The 23,476-nt window shown below is 40.8% G+C and overlaps 1 protein-coding gene across 1 annotated transcript; it reads right to left on the bottom strand.

The window, feature by feature from the left end:
• Positions 1-237: 237 nt before the first annotated feature.
• Positions 238-23,189, bottom strand: LOC129845882 (metabotropic glutamate receptor 7-like). The gene is made up of 2 exons (XM_055913806.1): positions 22,912-23,189; positions 238-1,727 (listed from the first exon to the last, which is right to left on the bottom strand). Exons 1-2 carry the CDS (start codon positions 23,123-23,125, stop codon positions 1,678-1,680), a joined length of 264 nt encoding a protein of 87 aa, XP_055769781.1. The 5' UTR covers positions 23,126-23,189; the 3' UTR covers positions 238-1,677.
• Between the last annotated feature and the right edge of the window lie 287 nt (positions 23,190-23,476).

The raw sequence follows: 23,476 nt of genomic DNA, 5'->3' as shown, positions 1-23,476 counted from the left end.
AGTGGAAACAGTCCCCCCCTAATAGTGTGTAGTTCAGTGGTGTAGTGGAAACAGTTTACTCCCCCCTAATAGTATGTAGTTCAGTGGTGTAGTGGAAACAGTTTACTCCCCACCCCCTCCCCCTAATAGTATGTAGTTTAGCGGTGTAGTGGAAACAGTTTACCCCCCACCCTCAATGAAATAAAATGACTTTAACCCTATTTTCAGGAAATATAAAAAATAATAACAACCAGCTGGTCTTATTTCATGTTGATACATTCTTGGACAAAACCACATAATATTTGCATGAGTGGCCAAACGTACATTTTTATCTCCCACAATATTGGCCCATAAGCAGCAAGGGCAACATAATTATACTTAGTACAAACAGTATAAAACACACATGCTTTTTTTTCTTTTTTGGATTGTTTCCTTTTTAAATATATATATTCATATTTTTTTTTACTGATAATTTTTCATAGTTGCGGGTCATTAAGAAAACTCCAAGACGAATTAAAGCCATATTCTGCATTCAGTGAGAAAATGTAAAAAAAATAAAAAAATAAAAATGGATATTGTATGCCATTCAGAGCATGTGTGGTGAAATCTCCAGTTATTGACTTAATCTTAACATCAAACATAGCTGGCATGCATTGACAACTTCTACACGGGGACATATACCTTGTTAAATCTGAAAACCGCTGGAGTTGTTCATATATCTAGACAATAAAGCCTGGACTGGAGCTCTCTTTTAGTCAATTTAAAAACACAGTTGTTGGTCAATACTGTACCCTTACAACATACTAAAAACATGTCTGTAGAAACACACACATACGGGAAGGGAAAAGCAAGCACTGTACCTCTTTCTTGTGAGCCCACATATAACCACCCCCCCCCCACCAAAAAACATGAACAAATACTTAACATCTCAAAGACAAGAATATGGCTTTAATTGAATGTGCGTCCAAGAAGCAAGCAAGGAAGGAAAAAACAGACAAGCAACAAAAAAAAGTTTGATATTAAAAATTTAACAACAAATGTAACAGATAGGCCAATAGAACCACAGACTTTTTTTGACAGGAATTTTGGAAAACTTGCATTTTGGAAGGACATTAAAAGACAAGAAACAGCCTCCATTGAAGGTACAGGCAGGTACAAGTACAGTTAGTCCTCCTGCTGCAGCCAGTGTACCTATAGAGACACATCTCTAGGGAGTGGGGGACCATCTCTGAGGGGTCGGCAGAGATGACCACCCTAACCCGGAGGAGCACAGGGGGGTTGTAAGAGCCAACAGGGAGGGTCTGTGCTTCTTTTTTTCTTTGCAATCATTTTGCGAAAACAAATGATTTTGTAGATGTTTTTTTGCCCATCACAACTGTTTGATTTTCTTTACATTTTTTCTTGACGTTTTACACCCATAGTATGTCTCTTTTTGGTCTTTTCCATTCCATCGTAACCATGTTAAAACATCAGTTTGCCACACAGAATCTTCTGGGTGAATGGAAAGCTCTAGAACCCAGAACCCACCCATTGTCCATGTCCTGTTCCGGAGTTCCGGGGTTCCATTGGTGTGAGGGTTCCGGGGTGTGAGTGGGCAATCGAGCAGCATGAAACATAAACATCCTTTTTCTTTCGTTGCCAACGGGGCAGGAGACCAAGCATCTCCATCCATCATGTCCCTCTCTCTGGTGACGGCTCTTAGATCACGAGGTCATTGTAACTCACATATTTCTTCTTTGCTGCCGGACCTGGAGAGGAGAAATGACAATAAAAATATGTTTTTTTCCCCACATATAATGGTTCAGGATTTTTCAGTTTTCTTTTGTAGGAGTGTAGCATAGTGGGGTTATGAGGAAGTCATCGTGATCTGACATGCAGAACATACTGACTCTTTTTTTTTTACGAGTGTGTGTTTTATTTGTTGAAATAACCACACATTGTTAAAGTCAGGGATGAGGGTGAGGGACAAAGTGTATATGTACACAAGATAAATGCACAACAGTAGCAGGTAAGTGGTACATGCTGGAACAGTTCTAACTGCAGGGACAACGTTGACAGAACAATAGCGGGAGACATCTTTTCATCTCAAGGTTGAGGTTGTCGCTAACAACACACTATAATGCTTTAGCAGAGATCCGTGTTCTTCAGTCCTGCTGACCTACAGAGAGTGCAGGTTTTTTCACCAGCCCAGTACTAACACACCTGGTTAAGTTAATCACGGATCCCAAAACTGATCGATAGCATTATGTACATCATTACACTTTGATGAAAATGTATTTACAACTGTAAACCTCATTTTAAGAACATACACAGTATATACAATAGCGGTATACTCCTAACACCTCAAAATTAAATGTCCAGAAAGTCAGACATACGGATGTCATATTTTAATTTATCATTCTGTTGTTGCAGAGAATTTTCTCACTAAATTCAAAAGAGCCTTGTGATTTGCCTAAATTCAACACAGACATGCAGTTCTTATTCTCGAGTTCGCACACTTAAACTATAGCCTACAAATTTCTCGTACAGAATTTTCACTTAAAAAAACAACTATCAAATCCACCTGCTGAAGGATTATTTTTTCTCCTGCGACAAAACTTGTCAAATTAAGATCTAACACCTGTAGGGCCTATTCTAATTCTGTATATTCGACAGTGATTTAATGATATGAAAGAAAGCCCCTATGACTAACCACTGCGCCCTGGGCCCGTATCTACAAAGAGTCTCAGAGCAGGAGTGCAGATCCAGGACCAATTTAGCCTTTCAGTTCATAATGAATAACATTCTATGGACAGATCCTAGTAGATTAGCCCTCCTACTCTGAGGTGCTTTGTGGATACGGGGCCCTGACCTCATTTGGAGTGGTGGCAATAACCGTAGTGCGATGCAACGTTGCTCCGTATCATGAATCTTCACAGTTGTTGTCGGCATCCCAAATGGCACCCTATTCCCTACACAGTGCACTACTTTTGACCAGAGCCCTAAGGGTGCGCCCTATTCCCTACACAGTGCACTACTTTAGACCAGATCCTTATAGGGTGCACCCTATTCCCTACACAGTGCACTACTTTTGACCAGAGCCCTAAGGGTGCGCCCTATTCCCTACACAGTGCACTACTTTAGACCAGATCCTTATAGGGTGCACCCTATTCCCTACACAGTGCACTACTTTTGACCAGAGCCCTAAGGGTGCACCCTATTCCCTACACAGTGCACTACTTTTGACCAGAGCCCTAAGGGTGCACCCTATTCCCTACACAGTGCACTACTTTTGACCAGAGCCCTAAGGGTGCACCCTATTCCCTACATAGTGCACTACTTTCTACCAGCGCCCTGATCAATGTAGTGTACTTTATAGGTAATAGGGTGTAATTTGTCAAGTCTCCAAATGGCCCCATTACATTTCTAAATGGAGACTTCTCTCCTAGGTTTATACATCCTTAAGGTACGGTATCTTCCCTATACATACACTATATACTATATTCTGGCACAGCCAGAAGAGGACTGGCCACCCCTCATAGCCTGGTTCCTCTCTAGGTTTCTTCCTAGGTTTTGGCCTTTCTAGGGAGTTTTTCCTAGCCACCGTGCTTCTACACCTGCATTCTAGCTGTTTGGGGTTTTAGGATGGGTTTCTGTACAGCACTTCGAGATATTATCTGATGTACGAAGGGCTATATAAAATAAAATTGATTGATTGAAATTGAAATACAGCATTAAAAAAAAGTAAGTGGACAACCTTACAAATTAGTGGATTCTATTTCAGCCAAACCCGTTGCTGACAGGTGTATAAAATCGAGCACCCGGCCTTGCAATCTCCATAGACAAACATTCGTAGTAGAATGTACTTACTGAAGGAGCTCAGTGACATACAACTTGGCACCATCATTGGATGCCACCTTTCCAACAAGTCAGTTCATGAAATTTCTGCCCTGCAAGAGCTGCCCCGGTCAACTGTAAGTGCTATTATTGTGAAGTGGAAAAGTCTAGGAGCAACAACGGCTCAGCTAAAGTGGTAGGCCACAAAAGCTCGCAGAATGGGACAGTCACTTCAGGTGCTGAAGTGTAAAAATTGCCTGTCCTCGTTTGCAGCACCCACTATCGAGTTCCAAACTGCCTCTGGAAGCAACGTCAGCACAAGAACTGTTCATCGGGAAACTGGATTCCATGCCCGAGCAGCTGCACACAATCCTAAGATCACCATGCGCAATGCCAAGCGTGGACTGGAGTGATGTAAAGCTCGCCCCCATTGGACTCCGTGGTGAAAACAAATTGTCTGGAGTGAGCTAACGCTGCTCTGAAATCCAAAAGTTATTCCCGGCTGTACGTAACAACACAAAAAAACATTCTGGGTTAATAACGTAAGAAAAAAATATACTGCAAAGTTGCTTAGGAGCTAGAAGCAGAGCTGCCATGTCTGTTGGCGTCATCTTTTCCACGCCTACTGTAGCTCTGATTGGCTATGGTGCGCCGTTCTCTGTAGACTCCGGTCCTGGACAAGACAAATGTTTCTATAATGTTTTATTTACTGCGGTGTCTATTAGTTGTCCAAACGCATGTCCGCTTTCCCCCACTTACATTGCTATAAAAAGTTTACAAATGCCCTTAAACATTATATGAATTTATGAAAACGACCATAGTGCTCACTTGTCAGAATTTTTTTCTGAAGTGTCATAATCTTCCTGGGGTGTATATGAACGTCTTATTTTTAATACGAATTTTTAATACGATTTGATGTTGCTAAATGGGGCTTAGTCTCCCAGTGTTCATCCAGGGGTAGATTAGGGGAATTATACAGTATATAGAGGGAAATATGATAGAGACCTTGCCTCTTCTTATCTTATTCCATCTACGGACATACAGTGGAAAACAATTACAGGGACTGTAATCCCTAGACTTCCTCTATTATATAAACTCTTCTCTCCTCTCTCACCCTCTCCCTCACTCCTTCACTCTCTCTCCTTCTCCTTTACCATCTTTTGCTCCTTCAACCTCTCCCGCTTTCCTTCTCTCTCCTTCACCGTCTCTCCCTCTCCTTCACCCTCTCCTTCACCCTCTCTCTCTCCTTCACCCTCTCCCTCTCATTCACACCGCTCTCTCCTTCACCCTTTCCCTCTCTTTCACCCGCTCTCTCTCCTTCAACCTCTACCTCTCCTTCACCCGCTCTCTCTCCTTCACCCTCTCCCTCTCCTTCACCCTCTCCTTCACCCGCTCTCTCTCCTTCACCCTCTCCCGCTCCTTCACCCTCTCCTTCACCCTCTCCCTCTCCTTCACCGTCTCTCCCTCTCCTTCACCGTCTCTCCCTCTCCTTCACCGTCTCTCCCTCTCCTTCAACCGTCTCTCCCTCTCCTTCACCGTCTCTCCCGCTCCTTCACCCACTCACTCTCTCCCCTCCCTCTCTCCAAATGGTATGCATTAGCCCCCCTCGTGTACTGTATATCAAATAACAGATTACTTTATTTTTATCATATATTCTTCAACAAATCAAATAGCATATTTCATTTTTTAAATAAAGGAATTAAGCTGTTATACTATACTGAACAAAAAAAATTGTAACGGCCGTCATAGTCGTTCTCCTCCTCAGTAGAGGAGGAGCATGGATCGGACCAACACGCAGAGTGGGTAGTGCTCATAATAATTTATTAAAGCGAAACTGAACACTAACATGAAACAAAATAACAAAAATGAATACAACCGACAACAGTCCCGTGTGGCACGAATACAAACACGGAAACAAACACCCACAACACACACGTGAAACCCAGGCTGCCTAAGAATGATTCTCAATCAGGGACAACAATTGACAGCTGCCTCTGATTGAGAATCATACCCAGCCGAACACAAACATCCAAACATAGAAAATCACACATAGACAAACCCACCCAACTCACGCCCTGACCAACTAAATAAATACAAGACAAAAGAAAACAGGTCAGGAACGTGACAAATATAAACGCAACATACAACAATTTCAACGATTTTACTGAGTTAAAGTTCATATAAACAAAATCAGTAAATGTAAATATTTTCACTAGGCTCTAACCTATGGATTTCACAACTGGGCAGGAGTACAGCCATGGCTGGGCCAGGGAGGGCATAGGCCCACCAACCGATGAGCCAGGCCCAGTCAATCAGAATGCATTTTCTCCAAGAAAGGGCTTTATTACAGACAAAAAAACTCCTCAGTTTCATCAGCTGTCTGGGTGACTGGTCTCAGACGATCCCGCAGGTGAAGAAGCCGGATGTGGAGGTCCTGGGCTGGTGTGGTGACACGAGGTCTGCAGTTGTGAAGCCGGTTGGACGTATTGCCAAATTCTCTAAAATGACGTTGGAGGCAGCTTATGGTAGAGAAATTAGCATTACATTATCTGGCAACAGCTCTGGTGGATATTCCTGCAGTCAGCATGCCAATTGCACGTTCCCTCAAAACGTGTGAAATCTTATCAAATTGTATTGATCACATACACGTGTTTAGCAGGTGTTATTGCAGGTGTAGTGAAATGCTTGTGCTTCTAACTCTGACAGTGCAGTAATATCTAACAGGTAATATCTACCAATTTCACAACATATGCCCAATACCCACCAGCCTAAGTAAAGGGATGGAATTAAGAATATATAAATATATGGACGACATATGTGGCATTGTGTTGTTTGACAAAAATGCACATTTTAGAGTGGCCGTTTATTGTCCCCAGCACAAGGTGCTCCTGTGTAATGATCATTCTGTTCAATCAGCTTCTTGATATGCCACAGCTGTCAGGTGGATGGATTATCTTGACAAATAAGAAATGTTCACTAACAGAGATGTAAACAAATGTGTCATCTTAAATAAGAAAAGCTTGATGTATAAGTACACCCAATGAACAGGACACTAGTCTATCTCCTGTTTCTGTAGTGAGGCAGCTTGATGTACAGTACACGCCCTGGACAAGACACTAGTCTATCTCCTGTTTCTGTAGTGAGGCAGCTTGATGTACGGTACACCTCCTGGACAGGACACTAGTCTATCCCAGGCCCTTATCCCCATTCTTCAGTATATCATCAATGGTGAGTGCCAAGCAGAGACGCATCGGGTCCCATTTTTGGTATGACTAGGCTGTGGATCAAACTCCCAACCTTCCAATCTCACTTTAACCACAAGGTTAGTTGAGTGGCAATAGCTTTTTTTCCAATATTATATATTAACAAAATAAGTAGAATTGATGGGGAATATAGGGTATCATGCCATTCATGTCAGGTTCCAGGGCAATCAGAGTAGCAAAGACCAAGACACAATGAAAGAGAGAGACAGCTGCACAGAGATGGAGTGTGATAGAGAGAGAGTGAGAGAGAGAGAGAGAGAGAGGAGAGACAGGAATAAACAGAGAGATACAGAAAAAGACAGAGAGAGAGAGAGAAAGACAGAGAGAGAAAGGGAAAGAGAGGAGCAGAGGGATGAGGGATGCCTGGGACCAGATGGTTCAGTGCTCTATGGGGAGACATGACGGAGGACGAGGCAGGAGAGATGGCAGACTGCTGCGTTTTCTCTAGTCAGTGTCCCAAATGGCACCCTACTTGCTTTATAGTGCACTACTTTGTGGCTACCTTATGGATCTTGGTCAAAGGTTGTGCACAATGTAGGGGACAGGGTACCATTTGGCACACAAGCTGTGTGACTGGAATTGACGACCCAACCTGGAAAGGAAAGGGACAGGGACAGGCCACAGGATATGTAACACATGCTACTAGTAATATACTGTATGTAACCATGATATGTAATCTATGCTGTTGGATTCGGCATTTTCAACATTGAGATCTTTAAGACAAGATAGATTAGACGCATAGTAGTAAAAGAGACTGGGTCTCTGTAGAAAGACAGATAGCTGTGGAATGTGTTGGAATGTGTTGGGTTACGGGAGCAGAGCACTGTTGATACAGGAAAGACAGATGGACATCTGTGAATTAGGTGAAGGAGGGGTTGAGGTCTGGAGGTGAGAACAGGTCATCTGAAGGGAGTAATAAGGGTTTGGTATCTTGTTACTCTTTTCCTGTTAAACCATTGGAAGGATTGGAGAGAAGGAGGAGTGTCTTAAGTGGGATAAACATATATGGATGGGAGAAGTGTTGGGTTGTCTGAATTACAGCTGTACAGAACCTTTGGGAAGAATTAAACTTGGTTAACTTCTTTGTGATAGGGGGCAGCGTTTTCACTTTTGGATGAATAACGTGTGCAGAGTGAACTGCCTCCTACTCTGTCCCAGATGCTAATATATGCATATTATTATTACTATTGGAAATTTCACACTCAGAAGTTTCTAAAACTGTTTGAATGATGTCTGTGAGTATAACAGAACTCCTATGGCAGGCAAAAACCTGAAAAAAAATCCAAACAGGAAGTGAGAATTCTGAGACTGGTGGATTTTCAACTCATCGCCTATTCAAATCCCAGTAGGATATGGATCTGTTTGCACTTCCTACGCCTTCCACTAGATGTCAACATTCTGTAGATTGTTGAATGAAGCCTCTACTGTGATGTGGGGCCGGATGGGAGGTGTTTCAGTCAGTGGTCTGGCAGAGTGCCAGTTCTTGGTCATGCGCATTCCAAATAATATCGTCTTGCTTTCCATTACTTCTAGCGACACAAAGGAATTCTCCGGGTTGGAACGTTAATTAATATTTATGATAACAACATCCTGAAGATTGATTCTCTACTTAGTTTGACAAGTTTTTTCGACCTGTAATATAACTTTTTTAAGTTTTCGTCCGACATTCGCCGGGATCTGCGCGAGCGTTTAGACATGTGTACTAAACATGCTAGCAAAAGTAACTACTTGGACATAAGTAATGGACATTATCGAACAAAACAACAATTTATTGTGGAACCAAGATTCCTGGGAGTGCATTCTGATGTATATCATCAAAGGTAAGGGAATATTTATGATGTAATTTCGTATTTCTGTTGACTCCAACATTGTGGAGAAATGTTGATATATCAGAGCGCCGTCTCAGATTATTGCATGGTGTGCTTTATCTGTAAAGTTTATTTTAAATCTGACACAGTGGTTGCATTAAGAACAAGTGTATCTTTAATTCTATGTAAAACATGTATCTTTCATCAAAGTGTATGATGAGTATTTCTATTATTAGATGTGGCTCTCTCCAATTTCAGGCATTTCTGAAAATGGCGCCAATGTAAACTAAGATTTTTGGATATAAATATGCACATTATCGAACAAAACATACATTTATTGTGTAACATGATGTCCTATGAGTGTTATCTGATGAAGTTCATCAAAGATTAGTGATACATTTTATCTATATTTCTGCTTTTTGTGACTCCTATCTTTGGCTGGCGAAATGACTGTGTTTTTCTGTGGCTATGTACTGAGCTAACATAATTGTTTGGTTTGCTTTCGCCGTAAATCCTTTTTGAAATCAGACATGCTGGCTGTATTCACAACATGTGTAGCTTTAAGTTGGTGTCTTTTATGTTTGATTTCATGAAAGATTGATTTTTAAAGTCATATATTTGAATTTTCGCGATGCATTTTCTTTCTGGCTTTTGGCCAAGTGGGACTTTAGCGTCCCACATATCCCAGAGAAGTTAAAGCTTCTCTAGTGTCCGAGGGTTATTTACTCTGAAAAATAAGAACCTAACAATGCTAATAGTCACATACGCCATGATATGGAATCTAGTAACATACAATGTCAGGAAAAAGTATGTGAACCCTTTGGAATTACCTGGAATTCTGCATAAATTGGTCATAAAATGTTATCAGATCTTCATCTAACCTCTCTGGGATAGATGGGACGCTTGCGTCCCAACAGCCATGTCAAAATGTAGAGCGCCAAATTCAAAAAAACTATATAAAATTCAACTTGATTAAATCACACATATAAGATATCAAATTAAAGCTACACTCGTTGTGAATCCAGCCAACATGTCAGATTTCAAAAAGGCTTTTCGGCGAAAGCAAACGATGCTATTATCTGAGGATACACCATAGTAAACAAAGAGAGAGAAGCATATTTCAACCATGCCGGCGCTACTCAAAACGCAGAAATAAAATATAAAAAACGCATTACCTTTTATGAGATTCTTTTGTTGGCACTCCAATATGTCCCATAAACATCACAAGTGGTCCTTTAGTTCGATTAATTCCGTCCATATATATCCAAATTGTCCATTTATTTGGTGCCGTTGTACCAGGAAAAACAGCGTTCAATTTGAGCAAAATCACGACACAATATCTAAAAAAAATTACCTCTAAACTTTGCCAAAACATTTCAAAGTACTTTTGTAATACAGCTTAAGGTATTTGTAAACGTTAATAATCGATCAAATTGAAGACAGGTCAATCTGTTTTCAATACAGGATATCAACAAACTCACAGAACATTTCATGTCTTGCCCAAATCTCAAACATAAACAAATGACGTCACTCCACTTCCGGGTTAATATCTTTTTCACCTCACTAAGAAAAAACCTTAACCATTTTCCATACAATGGCGACATCCAGTGGAAGCAGTAGGAACTGCGCATTTACTGATTAGAATTCTTGTTTGCCCAACACAATCCATTGAACATAGAGGAACTGAACAATAAAAAAGTTAGTCCTCAGGATTTTGACTGCTATATAAGTTCTGTTATACTTACAGATATGATTCAAACAGTTTTAGAAACTTCAGAGTGTTTTCTATCCAAATCTACTAATTATATGCATATCTTATATTCTGGGGATGAGTGGCACGAAGTTGAAATTGCGCACGCTATTTTTCCCTAAGTGAAAACTCTGCACCCTATCCTAGAGAAGCTAAGTCACAACAATAGACAAACACAGTCCGCTTAAACTAATAACACACAAACAATTATACATTTTCATGTCTTTATTGAACACACCGTGTAAACATTCACAGTGTAGGGTGGAAAACGTATGTGAACCCTTGAATTTAATAACTGGTTGACCCTCCTTTGGTAGCAATAACCTCAACCAAACATTTTCTGTAGTTGCAGATCAGACCTGCACAACGGTCAGGAGGAATTTTGGACCATTCATTTTCACAAAACTGTTTCAGTTCAGCAATATTCTTAGTATGTCTGGTGTGATCCGCTCTCGAGGTCATGCCACAGCATTTTAAATCGTGTTGAGGTCAGGATTCAGACTGGGCCACTCCAGAAGGCGCATTTACTTCTGTTGAAGCCATTCAGCTGTTGATTTACTTCTGTGTTTTGGGTCGTTGTCCTGTTGCATCACTCAACATCTGTTGAGCTTCAATTGGCGAATAGAAAGCCTTACATTCCCCTGCAAAATGTCTTGATTAACTTGGGAATTAATTTTTCCGTCGATGATAGCAAGCTGACCAGGGCCTGAGGCAGCAAAGCAGCCCAAACCAGGATGCTCCCGCCACCATAGTTTACAGTGGGGAAGAGGTTTAGAGGTTGGTGTGCTGTGCCCATTTTTTAACCACACATAGTGTTGGGTGTTCCTTCCAAACAACTCAATTTTAGTTGAATCTGTCCACAGAATATTTGTCCAGAAGTGCTGTGGAACATCCAGGTGCTCTTTTGCGAACTTCAGACGGGCAGCAAGGGTTTTTTTTGGACAGCAGTGGCTTCTTCCGTTATGTACACCATTCTTGTTTAGTGTTTTTCACGTATCGTAGACTCATCAACAGAGATGTTAGCATGTTCCAGAGATTTCTGTCAGTCTTCAGCTGACACTCTAGGATTCTTCTTAACCTAATTTAGCAATCTGCTCTTGCAGTCATCTTTGCAGGACGGCCATTCCTAGGGAGGGTAGCAACAGTGCTGAACTTTCTCCATTTATAGACAATTTGTCTTACCGTGGACTGATGAACATCAAGGCTTTTAGAGATATTTTTGCAAGTCAATAATTCTTAATCTTAGGTCTTCTGAGATCTCTTTTGTTCGAGGCATGGTTCATATCACGCAATGCCTCTTGCGATTAGCAAACTCAAATTTTGTGAGTGTTTTTTATAGGGCAAGGCAGCTCTAATCAACATCTCCAGTCTCATCTCATTGTTTGGACTCCAGGTTAGCTGACTCCTGACTCCAATTATATTTTGGAAAAGTCAGTAGCCTAGGAGTTCACATACTTTTTCCAACCTACACTGTGAATTATGTATTAAATATAGACAAAAAAAACTAGATTTTGTGTGTTATTAGTTTAAACACACTGTGTTTTTCTATTGTTATGTCTAAGATGAAGACCAGATCAAATTGTATGACTATTTTATGCAGAAATAATTCCAAAGGGTTTCACATACTTTTTCTTGCCACTGTATGTAACTATATGTAACCTATGCTAACAGTAACATATGTAGTCATGCTAAGAGTGATGACTCTAGTATTGACTGTTCATGCATGTTGTATGACCCTAGTCATGGAGGAACAAGTGGTTAAGGAAGAAACACGAGCAATGGACATTAGACCGGTGGAAATATGTCCCTTTGGTCTGATAAGTCAAAATGTGAGACTTTTGGTTACAACCACTGTGTCTTTGTGAGATGCAGAGTAGGTGAAAAGATGATCTCCGCTTGTGTTGTTCCCACTGTGAAGCATGGAGGAGGAGGGGTAATGTGTGGGGGTGCTTTGCTCGTGACACTGTCAGTTATTTATTTAGAATTCAAGGCACACTTAACCAGGATGGCCACCACAGTATTCTGCAGCAATACGCAATCCGATCTGGTTTGTGCTTAGTGGGACTATCATCTGTTAATGAACAGGACAATGACCCAAGACACCTCCAGCTTGTGTTAAGGCTATTTGACCAATAAGGAGAGTGATGGAGTGCAACATCAGATGATCTGGCCTGCACAATCATCGACCTCAACCCAATTGAGATGGTTTGGGATAAGTTGGACTGCAGAGTGGAAAAGGAAAAACAGCATACAAGTGCTCAGGATATGTGGGAACTCCTTCAAGACTGTTGGAAAAGCACTCCAGGTGAAGCTGGTTGGGAGAATGCAAAGAGTGTGCAAAGCTGTCATCAAGGCAAAGGGTGGCTACTTTGAAGAATCTCAAATATACTACATGATTCCAAGTGTTATTTCATCGTTTTTCTACAATTGTAACGGTCATCGTTGCATGAAGAAGGAGTGGACCAAAGCGCAGTGTGGTAAGTGTTCATGATTTATTCTCAGAAAACACTTGGACAAAATAACAAAGAGCAAAACGACAACGAACAGTTCTGTCAGGTGCAAAAACACAAAACAGAAAACAACTACTACCCACAAAGCATAGGTGGGAAAAAGCTACCTAAGTATGCTTCTTAATCAGAGACAACGATAGATAGCTGTCCCTGATTGAGAACCATACCCAGCCAAAACAAAGAAATACAAAACATAGAAAAAGGAACATAGAATGCCCACCCAAATCACACCCTGACCCAAACCAAAATAGAGACATAAAAAGCTCTCTAAGGTCAGGGCTTGACAACAATGTAGAAAATAGTAAAAATAAAGAAAAACCCTTGAATGAGTAGGTGTGTCCAAACTTTTGACTGGTACTATACATACTGAAAAAAAATATATAAATGCAAAACGCAAAGTGCTGGGCCCATGTTTCATGAGCTGAAATAAAAGATCACAGAAATATTCCACACATACAAAAAGCTTATTTGTTTCTAATGTTCTAATGTTTAGTAATTTGTGTACATCCCTGATAGTGAGCATTTCTCCTTTGCCAAGATAATCCATCCACTTGACAAGTGTGGCATATCAAGAAGCTGATTAAACAGCATGATCATTATACAGATGCACCTTGTGCTGGGGACAATAAAAGGCCACTCTAAAATGTGCAGTTTTGTCAAACATCACAATGCCACAGATGTCTCAAGGTTTGAAGGAGCTCGCAATTGGCATGCTGACTGCAGGAATGTCCACTAGAATTGTCAGGGAATTGAATATTCATTTCGCAGACGACATGTATCCACGCCAGCCCAGGACCTCCACATCCGGCATCTTCACCTACGGGATCGTATGTGACCAGCCACCCGGACAGCTAATGAAACTGAGGAGTATCTCTGTCTTTGGGGAAAAATGTATTCTGATTGGTTGGACCTGGCTCCCCAGTGGGTGGACGTATGCCCTCACAGTCCCACCCGTGGCTGCACCCCTGCCCAGTCAGGTGAAATCCAACTATTAGGGCCTAATGAATATATTTCAAATGAATCATTTCCTTAAATCAACTGTAACTGAGTAAAATCATTGCAATTGTTGTATTTATATGTATATATTTGTTCCCGTATACATTTTAGGGACACGGTATATTTTACATTAGTTCAGCTCCTTCAGCTCCCCTCAACCCCTCCCATCAATCTCTGAAGACCATCAAGTTTTTATTCATATTTGCCATATATTTTTCAACAGTGCTGTGATGTTTCACAAAAGTTCTGAATCTTTCTATTCTCATAGTTTCTACAGATTGTAAATTAAAGATGAATATTTTCACTAAAAGTTGTAGTACATTATTGATCGATTGACTATGACTTTTCAAGTCACCCAGCAATGCTATTTACAGAATTAGCTCCAGGTACATTTTGCTATCATTCAAACATTCCTGAAAGTGCGACCAAAAACAATCTACATATGGGCAATACCAAAACATGAGATCTAATGATTCTGTCTCTTCGCAGCAAAATCTGCAGAGTTGGGAAGGTTGTATCCCCCATATATTTATAACATCCTATTGGTTGCAAGAATTTGTATGATCATTTCAATTGAAAACTTGAAGTTTTGAATCCGGTGTCATTTTGTGTATGAGTTCATAAACCATGTGGCATAGAATTTATTTTGCAGTCTGTCCATTTTTTTTGGCCTTTAAATTAAACTGGTATACTTTTTTATTTATCACAATTTTCTTTAACCAATTTTGATCGTTAATGCAGCGCCGGCAGACAAATTCCTTACCTTCTTCCCCTTCCATTTTTGGAAGAGGCAAGGTTTTACCTGGAACCAAAATGGCTTTTCCTATGGGGACAGTGAAGAACACTTTCGGAAACACTAATTTTCTAAGAGTACCGACCAGAAAAACTTTACACTTTGCATATTATATATGCTTTTTCAAAAGCAATGTTTACTGTGTAAAATAAAAAGGAATAAAATCAGCATATTGATTGAAAAGAAGCCTTCTCAAAGCACAAGAGAGGTATTGTCTTAAACAAACCCTGAAAACATGGTTGCCAGGGTGTTGGATTAGGACCTAAAGCTACGTGTCTAATATGCTTGGATGCATATGTTCCCTTACACTCTCTCTACAGGTATAACCACACATTACCTTCTCTGTCGTTGTCATCAACACTCTAATCACTGAGCCTGTGTAATGTGTAACCACACAACATATTACACATAAGAAACCTTTTACAAGTCAAACGTGACACATTCTAGACGTATTTGATGTGTACACTGTGCGGTCCATTTTAAAAGGTACACATCTCTCTTGCTAGCACGTTCCAAATACAATGGGTAGGGTGATCAGGAAGCATGCGCCATAGCAGGGTTGGCCAGTCAATTATCTCAGTCAATTCAGGAAGTGATGTGAATTAAACAATAGCTTCTTCATTTCAGTTTATTGAGAAGTCATTGAAAATAAATGCAATTTTTTTCAATTATTATTGTTTCAGTATAGTTCCCAAATTGACTGCCTTCAATTTATATTGATCTCTTGACCCTGATCCATAGTAATGTAGGTTCAGGAGTCACCTCAAAGAGACTATATTCCTGCCACTCAATTACACTGTCATATTCTGCTCCCCTTGTCTCTCCCATGTGAAAGTTGGGAGTGAATTTCTAAAAGTTCTGATAAATATCTAGCTGGAAGAATCTCATCAGCTTTTCCCTCACATCCTCCTCCCCTCTCTTTGTCTCTCCTCTCCTCTCTCATCTATCTGTTCTCCCCTCCCTCCCCTCTCTTTGCCTCTCCTCTCTCATCTATCTGTTCTCTCCTCTCCTCTCCTCTCCTCTCCTCTCCTCTCCTCTCCTCTCCTCTCCTCTCTCATCTATATGTTCTCCTCTCCTCTCCTCTCCTCTCCTCTCCTCTCCTCTCTCATCTATATGTTCTCCTCTCTTCTCCTCTGTTATATATCTGTTCTCCTCTCCTCTCCTCTCCTCTCCTCTCCTCTCTTCTCTCATCTATATGTTCTCCTCTCTTCTCCTCTGTCATATATCTGTTCTCCTCTCCTCTCCTCTCCTCTCCTCTCCTCTCCTCTCCTGTTTTTCCTTGTTTCTCTTCTCCTCCAGCCTTCAAGAAATGGGAACAAGGTCATAGCAAAAAGTAGTAGAAGATTAATTTGGTCTTACCTCTGATAAATTATGAGACTTAGCCTGTTGGAGAGAGAACATTATTTGGTGAGTATGTCTGTCCCAGTGTACCTCAAAGGGGTTGAGGTATAGAGCGTTGTAATTAGAACACATATTCCCCATGAAATTAGAATTTACACATTCATTTCTGGAGGAATTTATTTTTGCACGGAGACCTTTTCTGATTAAGAAAAGCACAGTTAATATGTGGCCGGTGGCATTCTAATGTTAGCCTGAAGAATACTGCAATTCCTAGTGCTCCCTTGTTACTCCAAAATGTACGAAGGGTAAACGATGGGTTGTATCTTCTAAAACAAAACGTTGCTGTTTTCCTGTAATGGTACTAAGATACAGCCCATAATGTCGTCGTGATTGTGCGATCCCAGTAGGTGACTGCATTCTCATATTACCAGTGTTATGATATTCACGCTGAAACAAGGATCACAAGACCAAGGCAACAGTAAGAGTGGAAATCAATGACAAGAACATAGCTCAGCTCTGGTGGTGTGTGTGTGTGTGTGTGTGTGTGTGTGTGTGTGTGTGTGTGTGTGTGTGTGTGTGTGTGTGTGTGTGTGTGTGTGTGTGTGTGTGTGTGTGTGTGTGTGTGTGTGTGTGTGTGTGTGTGTGTGTGTGTGTGTCCGTGCGTGCGCGTGTTTACAACATCACAACATTACTCTGTACTCAGAACACAACAGCCTGAGGTTATCCAAGTTATAATTGAACATGTGGGTTATTCTTCCCAGTCATTCCTCTACATGTGTTGTGCTGAAATAAGACTACTGTAGAGTCTTTTATGAAAAATACTGTTGATATTCAAAACTCTAGATAATCAATACTCTAGATAATCCATACGGTAGATAATCAATACTCTAGATAATCCATACGGTAGATAATCAATACTCTAGATAATCCATACTGTAGATAATCAATACTCTAGATAATCCATACGGTAGATAATCAATACTCTAGATAATCCATACTGTAGATAATCAATACTCTTGATAATCAAGACTTTTCATTAGATTGTTGAGTTGGATGTTTTTCCAGAGATTGTCTTGCTAGTAGCCATGCATAGTGGTAAGACAGATAGCATCTGCAGTGGTAAGACAGCCATCATTTGCAGTCTTTAGACAGATCGAATTTGCAGTGGTAAGACAGACAGCATTTGGAGTGGTAAGACATATATCATTTGCAGTGGTAGACAGACAGCATTTTCAGTGTTAAGACAGATAACATTTGCAGTGGTGAGACAGATAGCTTTGCAGTGGTAAGACAGATAGCATGTGCAGTGGTAAGACAGATAGCATTTGCAGTGTTAAGACAGATAACATTTGCAGTGGTGAGACAGATAGCTTATGCAGTGGTAAGACAGATAGCATTTGCAGTGGTAAGACAGATAGCATTTGCGGTGGTAAGACAGATAGCATTTGTGGTATTAAGACAGATAGCATTTGTAGTGGTCAGACAGATAGCATTTGCAGTGGTAAGACAGATAGCATTTGTAGTGGTAAGACAGATAGCATTTGCTGTGGTAAGACAGATAGCATGTGCAGTGGTAAGACAGATAGCATTTGCAGTGGTAGGACAGATAGCATTTGCGGTGGTAAGACAGATAGCATGTGCAGTGGTAAGACAGATAGCATTTGCAGTGTTAAGACAGCTAGCATTTGCAGTGGTAAGAAAGATAGCATTTGCAGTGGTAAGACAGATAGCATGTGCAGTGTTAAGACAGATAGCATTTGCAGTGTTAAAAGAGATAGCATTTGCAGTGGTAAGACAGATAGCATTTGCAGTGTTAAAAGAGATAGCATTTGTAGTGTAAAGACAGATAGCATGTGCAGTGGTAAGACAGATAACATGTGCAGTGGTAAGACAGATAGCATGTGCAGTGGTAAGACAGATAACATGTGCAGTGTTAATACAGATAGCATGTGCAGTGTTAAGACAGATAGCATGTGCAGTGGTAAGACAGATAGCATGTGCAGTGGTAAGACAGATAGCATGTGCAGTGGTAAGACAGATAGCATGTGCAGTGGTAGACAGATAGCATGTGCAGTGGTAAGACAGATAGCATGTGCAGTGGTAGACAGATAGCATGTGCAGTGGTAAGACAGATAGCATAGGCAGTGGTAGACAGATAGCATGTGCAGTGGTAAGACAGATAGCATGTGCAGTGGTAAGACAGATAGCATGTGCAGTGGTAGACAGATAGCATGTGCAGTGGTAAGACAGATAGCATTTGCAGTGGTAAGACAGATAGCATTTGCAATGTTAAGACAGATAGCATGTGCAGTGTTAAGACAGATAGCTTGTGCAGTATTAAGACAGATAGCATGTGCAGTGGTAAGACAGATAGCATTTGCAGTGTTAAAAGAGATATCATGTGCAGTGTTAAGACAGATAGCATTTGCAGTGGTAAGACAGATAGCATGTGCAGTGTTAAGACAGATAGCATGTGCAGTGTTAAGACAGATAGCATGTGCAGTGGTAGGACAGATAGCATGTGCAGTCGTAAGACAGATAGCATGTGCAGTGGTAAGACAGATAGCATGTGCAGTGGTAAGACAGATAGCATTTGCAGTGTTAAAAGAGATAGCATTTGCAGTGGTACAACAGATAGCATTTGCAGTGGTAAGACAGGTAACATTTGCAGTGTTAAAAGAGATAGCATTTGCAGTGGTATGACAGATAGCATTTGCAGTGTTAAAAGAGATATCATTTGCAGTGGTAAGACAGATAGCATGTGCAGTGGTAAGACAGATAGCATGTGCAGTGTTAAGACAGATAGCATGTGCAGTGTTAAGACAGATAGCATTTGCAGTGTTAAGACAGATAGCTTGTGGAGTGTTAAGACAGATAGCTTGTGGAGTGTTAAGACAGATAGCATGTGCAGTGTTAAGACAGATAGCATTTGCAGTGGTAAGACAGATAGCATTTGCAATGTTAAGACAGATAGCATGTGCAGTGTTAAGACAGATAGCTTGTGCAGTATTAAGACAGATAGCATTTGCAGTGTTAAGACAGATAGCATTTGCAGTGTTAAGACAGATAGCATTTGCAGTGGTAAGACAGATAGCATGTGCAGTGTTAAGACAGATAGCATTTGCAGTGGTAAGACAGATAGCATTTGCAGTGGTAAGACAGATAGCATGTGCAGTGTTAAGACAGATAGCATTTGCAGTGGTAAGACAGATAGCATGTGCAGTGGTAAGACAGATAGCATTTGCAGTGGTAAGACAGATAGCATGTGCAGTGTTAAGACAGATAGCATTTGCAGTGTTAAGACAGATAGCATGTGCAGTGTTAAGACAGATAGCATTTGCAGTGGTAAGACAGATAGCATTTGCAGTGTTAAGACAGATAGCATTTGCAGTGGTAAGACAGATAGCATTTGCAGTGTTAAAAGAGATAGCATGTGCAGTGTTAAGACAGATAGCATTTGCAGTGGTAAGACAGATAGCATGTGCAGTGGTAAGACAGATAGCATGTGCAGTGGTAGACAGATAGCATGTGCAGTGGTAAGACAGATAGCATGTGCAGTGGTAAGACAGATAGCATGTGCAGTGGTAAGACAGATAGCATGTGCAGTGGTAAGACAGATAGCATGTGCAGTGGTAAGACAGATAACATGTGCAGTGTTAAGACAGATAGCATGTGCAGTGTTAAGACAGATAGCATGTGCAGTGGTAAGACAGATAGCATGTGCAGTGGTAAGACAGATAGCATGTGCAGTGGTAAGACAGATAGCATGTGCAGTGGTAAGACAGATAGCATTTGCAGTGTTAAAAGAGATAGCATTTGCAGTGGTACAACATATAGCATTTGCAGTGGTAAGACAGGTAACATTTGCAGTGTTAAAAGAGATAGCATTTGCAGTGGTACGACAGATAGCATTTGCAGTGGTAAGACAGATAGCATGTGCAGTGGTAAGACAGATAGCATGTGCAGTGGTAAGACAGATAGCATGTGCAGTGTTAAGACAGATAGCATGTGCAGTGTTAAGACAGATAGCATTTGCAGTGTTAAGACAGATAGCATGTGCAGTGTTAAGACAGATAGCATGTGCAGTGGTAAGACAGATAGCATTTGCAATGTTAAGACAGATAGCATGTGCAGTGTTAAGACAGATAGCTTGTGCAGTATTAAGACAGATAGCATGTGCAGTGGTAAGACAGATAGCATTTGCAGTGTTAAAAGAGATAGCATGTGCAGTGGTAAGACAGATAGCATTTGCAGTGGTAAGACAGATAGCATGTGCAGTGTTAAGACAGATGGCATGTGCAGTGTTAAGACAGATAGCATGTGCAGTGGTAGGACAGATAGCATGTGCAGTCGTAAGACAGATAGCATGTGCAGTGGTAAGACAGATAGCATGTGCAGTGGTAAGACAGATAGCATTTGCAGTGTTAAAAGAGATAGCATTTGCAGTGGTACAACAGATAGCATTTGCAGTGGTAAGACAGGTAACATTTGCAGTGTTAAAAGAGATAGCATTTGCAGTGGTATGACAGATAGCATTTGCAGTGTTAAAAGAGATATCATTTGCAGTGGTAAGACAGATAGCATGTGCAGTGGTAAGACAGATAGCATGTGCAGTGTTAAGACAGATAGCATGTGCAGTGTTAAGACAGATAGCATTTGCAGTGTTAAGCCGGATAGCATTTGCAGTGTTAAGACAGATAGCTTGTGGAGTGTTAAGACAGATAGCATGTGCAGTGTTAAGACAGAAAGCATTTGCAGTGGTAAGACAGATAGCATTTGCAATGTTAAGACAGATAGCATGTGCAGTGTTAAGACAGATAGCTTGTGCAGTATTAAGACAGATAGCATTTGCAGTGTTAAGACAGATAGCATTTGCAGTGTTAAGACAGATAGCATTTGCAGTGGTAAGACAGATAGCATGTGCAGTGTTAAGACAGATAGCATTTGCAGTGGTAAGACAGATAGCATTTGCAGTGTTAAAAGAGATAGCATGTGCAGTGTTAAGACAGATAGCATTTGCAGTGGTAAGACAGATAGCATGTGCAGTGTTAAGACAGATAGCATTTGCAGTGTTAAGACAGATAGCATGTGCAGTGTTAAGACAGATAGCATTTGCAGTGGTAAGACAGATAGCATTTGCAGTGTTAAGACAGATAGCATTTGCAAAACAGAGTCAAGCTTGTGGGAGAACACATCCATTCATAGAGGACGTGTCTCAAATGCATAGCATCCTATTCCCTATAATACCGTAGTGCACTACTTTTGACCAGGACTCTAGTTTAAAGTAGTGCACTACATTTGGAATAGGGTGCCAGTTGGGAGGAACTCATACACGTTCTGTATGACCAGCAGCATTCCTTGTGGGTGTCGCACGTGACCACTCCAAGGTCTTCCTTCACATGCTCTTTTACAACATGGTCTCATTCAAATGATGTCAAAATAGTGACATTCAACCATTGTGGGTATACTGTATGTCCCCTATGCTGCAGGGTGGAAAAGTCAAACATTATTTTGAGTGATTCAATTGAGTGAGCCTTTGGATGAATCCTTGAAGAAAAGGAAAACATGTGAGTGCTTGATACCAACTACGTGTCTTCATGTTTTTGACAAACACAACACAATAATACATTCTACCTGTGGGCGTAATCCTACTTCCACCAAACTAGAAAATCCATCATTTCCCTAGACACTAACACGAATACAAGGAAACACATCCGTGTAATTGATATCCAACTATCCTATACATCATCAGGTTGTTTATATTACTTATGAAACATAATACATATATACTGCTTGTTAGTGATAACTGGAGAGTGATCCTAACACTGTGAAATCCATAAAAAAATGTAAAAATGTAAAATAAACAGATGGAGATAACACAAATAAACAAATAGTGTGTTTATAAATGTCACCCTGCACCCTGTGTTCCATTTGAATGAGAAAAATGCGCTTCGAAATATAGATAAGTCTACAAACAACATGACAAACAATGACGCTCAAATGACACCCTATTCCCTAGTTAGTGCACTCCTTTTCACCGGGATCCCAGTCAAATGTAGAACACTATGTATGGAGTAGTTTGCCATTTGTGACAGAGACCACCCGATCTGTTCGAGGAGTCCCAGTGAACAATACTACAAGTAGCACTTGTGAGTAGTTCATTTGTACCTCCTCATACTTGCTTTCTCTGTTGAACTCGTGAAGCAAAGATGGTCGACTGCAGATTCTCCAAGAGCAGATAAGGGTCATCCAGTCTAAACTCTCTCAGCAGCAACAACGGAGTATATTCATTCAGATAGCAACGGTTGAACTAAAAACTACATTCTGGGACATTATTCACAAAGCGTCTCATAGTAAAGGGTGCTGATCTAGGATCAGGGCCCTTGTGTTCATGTAATCTTATTATGAGGAAGAGTAGCTGCTGCATAAGCAACAGCTAATTGGGATCCTGATGAAATCACTTTTATGACATCTTCTGATGTAAAAAGGGCTTTATAAATCAATTTGATTGATTGAATTGAATTCGTTATGATCTAAAAATGGCAAAACTGATCCTAGATTACAACTCAAACTCATAGACAGTTTTTTAATACCAGCCTGGTACTATAATTCCAAGAAGGTTTGTGAACATAGGCCCTGATGTGGTGAAACTTACTGTTTGGATCGACGTTTTCACAAAGTTCCGTCTTAGCTTCTCCATTGGGCCTGTCACTGGTCTTGTGTGAGAGGCGTGTGGTCAGGGACGCAGCTGTCACCACCGCCTTGAAGCTCCTCTTCCTCTTCTGGACATTAAGCTCCGGATGGAAGATGATGACATAGACTTTAGGAATGTAGAGCATCCCTAAGGCCACCGAGGCACTGAGATTCATAGAGATACAGAGGGTGGTGGTCTGGATGTACAGCTGGAAAACGAGAGAAACAGAGAGTATATATAAGAGTATATATGTATTATGTTTCATATTCGTGTAAGAGAGAGAGAGAGAGAGAGAGATGAATAATAATAATAATAATAATAATAATAATGAATTGGCAAAAACATTAGAAGAATCGGCAGCACCTGGTATCACCCTACACAACACTGAAATCAAGTGTCTGCTGTACGCAGATGACCTGGTGCTGCTGTCTCCCACTAAAGAGGGGTTACAGCAGCACCTAGATCGTCTTCACAGGTTCTGTCAGACCTGGGCTCTGACCGTTAACCTAAAAAAAACAAATATAAT

The sequence above is a fragment of the Salvelinus fontinalis genome, unplaced genomic scaffold (genome assembly GCF_029448725.1).
Source record: "Salvelinus fontinalis isolate EN_2023a unplaced genomic scaffold, ASM2944872v1 scaffold_0396, whole genome shotgun sequence".
NCBI lineage: Eukaryota > Metazoa > Chordata > Actinopteri > Salmoniformes > Salmonidae > Salvelinus > Salvelinus fontinalis.
Note: the sequence above shows the minus strand (reverse complement) of the source record. Positions and strands in the feature narration are given on the sequence as shown.

What these genes read in the sequence shown, in the direction of transcription:
- LOC129845882 (XM_055913806.1), bottom strand. Translation starts at nt 23,125, where the DNA reads ATGAATCTCAGTGCCTCGGTGGCCTTAGGGATGCTCTACATTCCTAAA. An exon ending in TGAAAACGTCGATCCAAACA is followed by an intron (nt 1,728 to 22,911) that starts GTAAGTTTCACC and finishes TCTCCTCTCCAG; the next exon opens with GTCCGGCAGCAAAGAAGAAA.